This window comes from Haliotis asinina, chromosome 15 (genome assembly GCF_037392515.1).
Source record: "Haliotis asinina isolate JCU_RB_2024 chromosome 15, JCU_Hal_asi_v2, whole genome shotgun sequence".
Taxonomy (NCBI): domain Eukaryota; kingdom Metazoa; phylum Mollusca; class Gastropoda; order Lepetellida; family Haliotidae; genus Haliotis; species Haliotis asinina.
In genome coordinates, this window is record NC_090294.1 from 40,363,053 (window position 1) to 40,370,664 (window position 7,612).

The window sequence follows — 7,612 nt, forward strand, 5'->3', positions numbered from 1 at the left end:
TTCTTATCCATGTCTTTTACCTCTAATTATAATCTAGAAGCAGTTCACTTTGTTGGGGTACAATCACACGAGCGTCATCACCCAAACCCATTAACAATAAGCGCGGACGGATAGCCTGGTAGTTAAAGCGTTCGCTCATCTCGCCAAATATCCATTTTGATTCCGCACATGGGTACATCGTGATATGACAGGGACACATACATACACACACCTACTAAGCCACAATCACAGCACATGCCGTTATGGACCATTAATATGTGTTTATTCTAAACTGAAATCCCCATGTATATGCTTAACAAAGTTAAAGGATTACATTCAGATTATGTTCTAAGCAGGGAAAAGGGTCACTTACGCATGATATCCCATCCCAGCGGGGTAACGAGATCCGTCCTCGTCTTTGACATTGCCTGACCGACAGCATTGATACCACCTGTGTGACCTGCGCGGTCTTTGAAGGCTGCATCCTCCTCTGACGGTTCACACTTCCGCTTCCTGTTGCTAAGTGAAGTGTCCTGATGCCCTAGAAATATACACATGGCAAAGAAGCGAATAATACGTGGTCTTATATGTCTTTGAAAAACACACGCAACTATAATTTGATAAAGAAGTCCAAACCAGATGGTCCTAACTTCTAGACTTACTTTGTATAGAAGCGATATGTCGTTATATTAATGCTGGGGAAATATTGCCCGAGAACTATGAGACAATCTAGGTCCTCAACATCCCTTCACGTCTGAAATTCCATGTAAACCACCATGTAAAAGATTGTGTGCACTTGAACGCTAGATTTGACCAAGAATTGCAAAATGCCATCAAAACGTAATTGTACTAAAGATAGTAGCCTAAACCTGATCGACCTAAGGTCAACACCGCTAGTCGTGAAGATTCGGGTTAGAAATGGTCCCCTTCAACAGATGCCGTTGGAAGCGAATAACAAGATCAGGTGGCCAGACTCGTTCACTTGTTTGGCATGTTACGTACATCAACTAAGAATAGCCACCAGTTTTGTTTTTTGGGCAGTTTACTTTGAAACATATGACAAAAGCTAAAGATTGAAATTGTTTGGGCTTTAAATACTCACCAGTAAAAGTTTCAAATATATTCATCAACACAATTTAGGAGTTGTGCACTTACCGGCAGAAACAGATCTTGCAGAGACACTCTGGTATTTCCTGAAAAACATAGATAATGTCTGCATCAGAGTCAGGTCAGCCAAGTTGAATTCAGGAAAGAAGCTGTTAGTTTGTACTTCAGAATCTTTCTTCATTCAGATGATATGTGATCTGTAACTTGGCAGTTGCGTGAGTGAGTGAGGGGCCGGTTGGAACAGTCTAATATGGGAAGGAAGTCTATAGCGTCCTGGAGTTTACCACCTTGATGAAACACACGAGCATACTGATGGTTCTGACAAGTCACCAATCATAATAATGTTGACGTGGGATTAGATTCCACCAGAAATCGCCTCCACACACTTGAAGAACACACACTGAGGCGTAACAAATGTTTTACCTTCCAATGTGCTTGTCCCTGAAGGCTTTCGCGAAAGGGTTGTTGTGGATCTTCAACTTTGTGATAAGACTGTTCTGGTATGCCGTGACGGCTATAAACGCGGTCTCTGAGAACGTGAACGTTTTGGGCCGTGTGACGTTGATGTCCTTCCCCGTCTCACTGATGAGAATCTGGACCATGTATTTGTGCATAGACTGCAGCATCACCTGTGCACACGTGACCAATAAGATGTTATTAGATGATTATCAAATACGCGATTTATTAAACATATTACATGAACGTCAACCTGTTATGACCTACATCAAATAAGTCAGCGAGCGTTTTATGGCATGCATGGTTTGCCGATGAACCAACATGGTCCTTCACAGGTCCTCCACAAGATCCATTGAAGTGTGACAAAACATCTTTACACCTGCATACAAATATTAATCTAATTCAGTGTTTGCTGGCCCGTCATCTACTTACATTTCCAACAACAGAATCTCGGTTGTTGGTGAGTTTGAGGCGGGCAAAGGAGATCTTCTTCTGCATCCAGAATGCCCCTGTGTTTGGCGAGTCCAGGTGGAGGTAGGGAGGGGAGGCTTTGCAGGGGTCAGCAGGGCTGACGGGGAGCCACTTCTTTTGTACGTACTTAAACCTTCTCCCGTCTGCGGGCAGAATCTCTAGCCAGACGTTGTAGAGCCCGGATGGAGATAAACCGGAAGCAGATACAGTCACGTGTGGGAACATGCGTCTAAACAGATCACGTGATTGTTAATATTCAGCATAGAGGCTTATAGGACATTATTATTTGTTCTTTCAATATTTCAGGGCTGCCCTTATTATGTAGAAAATACTCTCCAGTCAGTGTCATTTGTCAAAAAAGTCAGCTTCCAAAATAACATCATCTGAGTATGGAAACCATATTGCAATATACTGCAATACACTGTACATACCATTGCAGAGTTCTAACAGTGACACAATTAAATAATTGAAATAAAGGATGAAAAGGCAAAACCGAAAGCATGTTGTTTCATCACATGGGAAAGCTTTACCTTCCAGTCTTATTGATGATCATTTCTGTTCCATTATGGTTGAATGCTTCCCATATATGGGCATCTAGGAGAGACATGCTGACTTCCCCATCGTGCCTGGTAACAGATGGGTTGCTGACGTCGTGCGCGATAAAGCCAGCGCAGTCCATGTAAGGCGACGGCGAGTCGCCACTGGTCGATATGTCAGTGTCATTGCCGGAAGTTACGTCATCAATGGACGTCTTCCTGACGCTCAAATCTAGAGGAAGCTGTGGAGGAAACAGTTTGTCCTTTAAGATAACTGCAAGCAAATATTGGAACTACATTTCACCGTTTGCGAAACCTGTGAGGGGCTGTGAGAGGCCATGGTATTTTTTTATTTATTAATACCTATGTTTTTAGATTTCAAGAGAGATACCAAATTGAATGTTTAAAAAAAGTAAATGGCCTTGAAAGATGACCCCTTGATCACTGCCCGAGAACAAGTTACCCATCAAGAATATTGGAACGGAAGATTGGATTCGAGCTTGTACGTTTCAGTTACATTTGCACACTGTATATTTATAAGTACTTATATATAAGAACTTAAACCTCAGCCCAATTAACTGAGGTGCAAAAGAAAGCACACATCTGTTGGGTTGGGATCACTTTCCCCGAAAACGTATGTATTTTGAAAAGTAGTTTTGTTGTGACCCGCTAGTCACAAACATAGGGCAGTTGTCAGTACACCTCACCAGTCCCCTCTTCACACGTCTGTTTATGTCACCAGTCCCCTCTTCACACGTCTATTTAGGGAAAGTGATCACGCACCATCGCCATTTTCTCTCCATCAAAATGCTGCTAACTGATGTTTTCCAAGTCGCCGGACATACCCGGTAATAGACATTTAAAAATAAACAAGAAAATGCTTGGGGGAACTTTAACTTTTGAGGCAAGGCTGACTAGAATAAAAACTGTGTCACTGCTGCTTGCTATCAGTGCCAGAAAGTAGTAGTAATAAATTCAAAACACTAACAATGGAATGTCGCCAATACATTTCTATAATAAGTGTGGTGGAATGCCGTTGTTGGAATTGTCACATATTCTAGGAAACGTTCCACCGCAGTGTTCTGGGTGTATTCATATCACCAAAACCCGTCTAACGTACGTAACGTGTTAAGTATCACCCGTGACTTCAACGTAAAGTCAGAAGTAACTGCAATCTTCATTCAGAAGGGTTAAAAAAATAGCCACTAATATACGTTGTTAACGTTAATGTCAGCATAACAAATTATATATCTTTAGCATCCCTGATACGTAACATGATACAGCTCGAGACAAAGCCTCCACATGTAAAATATATTATCCATAATAATTCTCACCACCGTAACAGATGATTAAGAAGGTGCGTTTAGAGGTGGCATGTCTTGGGAAACCAAAAATATCTTGTGAGTGATTTGGTTTTTGAATAGGTTGGGTGTGTGTCACTGAAATGTCATTTCAGTAATATTAGACATTTTATTCTTGGTGCGTGTGTACCAGTTTCTATTTCTGAGGAAGCCGCGACCGATCTGACCAAGCTTCCTCTGATAAATAGCGGCGTTGAACTAGCACTGCTGATCTTCCTCGGCCTTCCAGGACTTTGAAGATCCTTTACGTCGACTTGCAACCAGGTGTTAGTGTTCGAGTTTCGAAAGAACATCCTTGCGAGTTGCATACCAATAATCTGTATTTTCTGAAAGTCTACGTCTCGGGTTGTCAAGAAAGGTCAACATTTATTCACTGTCCTCGTTGAGATGTTATGTGTCGCACGTGTGGTACATCTGCATTTCGATATATTTAGGGTATGATTGCATTATTACCACAACTTAGAAACATCATTATGTTGACAACGTTGTTATGATCTACACCGATATGTCGGATCTATTCCGGTAATAGCTGCCTAGACATAAAAAGCGTTCCTCATCAATACTGAAACACTTTGCAATTTACTTAATAAATATCCCCTGAATAAATAAACGTTTGAACTATACACATACCCCACCGACTGTACAGAAACCCCAACTTCTGTACACTTACCCACTAACTGTACACATAGCTGAATGACTATAATATGCTTCCACCATCTCGTATGCTTATTCGTGCATTCTTTGTCAGAGCAATGCTTCTGTCGTGTTCTATTCCATGTCTTTCTTCACATACTCTAATGACAGTACACATATCCTAGTGTATCCTTCACTGTAAAATATCCAAGTGCGTGTCGTGCGCCCTCATGATTCAGAGTCATTTCTTCACTGTACAAAAACCAAATGAATATGCTTTTTGCACTTGCCCCATTGTCTGAACAATGCTTCCCTTAACTGTACAATGCCCAAAGATTGTACCATGTACCCACATGAAAGTGCATTTTATTCCTTGATTGCGCATCTACCAAATTACTGCACCATGTACGTTTAAGCTGTGAAAAGTATCCTTTAACTTTCTACAACCCACAGACTGTTGTGCAGCCAAATGAGCGTGCACTGTTTTGTATATGACTGTGACTGCCATGCACATTCTTGTGCCCTCACCATATGTGTGTCTCAAAGGAGCACGCCTATTCTTAACCATTTACACAAATGACATTCATCGTGTATTGAACGCATCACAATTTTCAAACAGTAGTTCAGAAAACTATGATACAGATAAGAAAAAATATTATCCCACTTACCTCCATGCTCGTAAACTGACCACTGTCTCCAAACAATCGATCCAGCCTACTCTTGCACTTGTTGCAATCACAAGTGACACACCCGTCACCAAAGGTGAAAGAAATAGATCTCCTATTGCCGCTGTCAGCCAATCAGAGAAAGCGATGGAAGTGAGAACTGGGGTGTTGTCTTTAACCCAAAGGTGTCTCCCTACTGTGATGATGATGACGCGTGTTCTGTTTTATGACAGTCTTCAGAGCGTTGTCTGTCACACTGACGTGTCATACGGTCACAGTTTAGCGTCAAGGGGCATCCCTTCCCTACTGGTGTCATCAAAATAGGGTGAACATCCCAGTACGGTTCAGGCTTTTTTTTGTAAATATGGGTATCGGCTCCGTGCAACACCCTGGGGCTATAACTAGCAAGACGTTCACACCTCGACATTTTTGTCACTTCTTTCCTCTGCTGTACTGCTCTATTGTATGAAATTATCAGATATTCATCCGCATGTCTTGTGACAAAAGCACAATATTTTTTTTAATTTGAACGTGATCGTTTGGATGTGTATAAGTACATTTTCTGAGAAATTGTTTCACCAGTCATGAGGTTTTATTTCATTCGAGTGATCAATGTTATTTGTTTCTCGTGTTTTGAACCCGCTCTCAGCAATAGTTCAACACAGACTTGAACAAATTCAATACAATATTACCAACAATAACAGAGATCTCAAGGTGTGATCCGAAGTGACAGAAAAACTTGTGATATATAATTAATAATCTGTTCTGCGGGGAATTATGGAAACATTTACACCTTTTGTCTGGTTGTCTGTTTGATAATACAATTTCCTGCTCATGTTGTTATTAGTGCGTGAGTGAGTGAGAGTATTTTATTTTATGTCGTCTTACCAGCTTATTAAAGACTTACGATGCAGGACATATAAAAGAACATGCAAGTTGGAAGGCTATGCAGAAATCGAAATAAGCTTGTAGATTTAAGTAATGTCTACTTATAAAACATCTAGATGAGATCGTAGTTCCAATGGACAGTTTCAGAGACACGACAAGTAAGTGAATGGATTTAGTTTTACGCCCGCACTTAACAATATTCCAGCTATATGGCGACAGTTTGTAAATAATCGAGTCTGGACCAGACAGTCCATTGATCAACAGCAACAGCATCGATCGGTGTCTTCAGATATGAATAGCAAATTTCAACCAATTTTGCTGTACGTTTCTGACATATATGGGCCATAAATATGAACAAGAATATTGACAATGTACATTCAAAGCCACAGAACTGCGATCAAAGTTATATCAACTTAGTGTGAACGTTCCCCACTATTTATTAACGAACGTTGTCGGGCTATTTCGTATTGGCTAAGATAGATGAGACAACCGATTTCTCGAAATTCAAAATGTAGCTAGGAAATGCAGTAACATTAGACGATATTGGAGATATTAGTTGGGTTTTATTCCTTAGAACTATTCTGTCATGGCTTTGGGAATCTGTGGTTTGTTCAAAATGTAAGCGATATACTGTTTGAGAAGCAACAAGGCTGGTATAATGAAATAACGTCATCACCCTATGTCAACTTTCATTCAGAATATAAACATTGCTTTAATACAGAAGTTTATCTTTCAATGATTAAATGATCACAACATAAACGCATGCTTACTAAACTTAGATTTAACGCTCACTTATTCAATGTATAAGCGGCACGATTTGCCCAAACTGTAAATGTAACAGATATCCAACGTTTTCACTTTGTAATCTCATAAAGATGAGTACCATGTATTGCTTATAAATATTTGAAAATAAGAGAAACATATTTGCCTTAATTTTCTACAACCGTCGAAACATAAATTCTGAACGCAACTTCGCACAGAAAATATTGACCTATTGTCTAAGATAGCCCTTGTGTTCTACCACATATATACTTAGGTTGAGAGAAAAAATGTAAATTGTAAATGGGTATTTTATGGATTCATTGATGTTCCTATAACTAACGTATTTACAAGATGCGCATAAATCCACTGTTATGGGGGTGGGGGCTGTTTAACGCCTCACTCATTGTTGAGAGTGGCATAAAACTCAATTCACTCAATGGATCTTTACATACAGACAGACAAGATATGCGCTTGATCTATTATGTATAAATCTGCATACACTGCCTAAATGTTATAGTTGCTAAATGCTATACAGTTGTTATAGTCGGGACAACTGTGCCAACGAAAAGTCATTATTACTAGAGAATTTGCATTGTGGATGCATTGGATGCTCTGTGAAGCAGTTCACTGCACCAGCAATGCTAAAATTGTTTAACACTTTATTTTAGACTGTAAAAGAACTAAGGTTAAAAGAAGGAATATGTATTACGTTTTACAAAATGAGAAAGAGTATTTCACCTGAATACCTTGAAGA

General features: G+C 40.0%; 1 protein-coding gene across 1 annotated transcript; it reads right to left on the reverse strand.

The window, feature by feature from the left end:
* Nucleotides 1-344: 344 nt before the first annotated feature.
* LOC137265014 (T-box transcription factor TBX6-like) lies at nt 345-5,217 on the reverse strand. Its single transcript, XM_067800345.1, has 6 exons — nt 5,212-5,217; nt 2,544-2,791; nt 1,975-2,242; nt 1,510-1,715; nt 1,135-1,172; nt 345-520 (listed from the first exon to the last, which is right to left on the reverse strand). Exons 1-6 carry the CDS (start codon nt 5,215-5,217, stop codon nt 345-347), a joined length of 942 nt encoding a protein of 313 aa, XP_067656446.1.
* Nucleotides 5,218-7,612: the final 2,395 nt, after the last annotated feature.

Bases quoted from the DNA above. Each gene is read 5' to 3' on its own strand.
- LOC137265014 (XM_067800345.1), bottom strand. The intron at 1,716-1,974 runs GTAAGTAGATGA...ACGTGTGCACAG, and splicing joins GAGATTCTGTTGTTGGAAAT to GTGATGCTGCAGTCTATGCA. The intron at 1,173-1,509 runs GTAAAACATTTG...TATGTTTTTCAG, and splicing joins AGGGACAAGCACATTGGAAG to GAAATACCAGAGTGTCTCTG.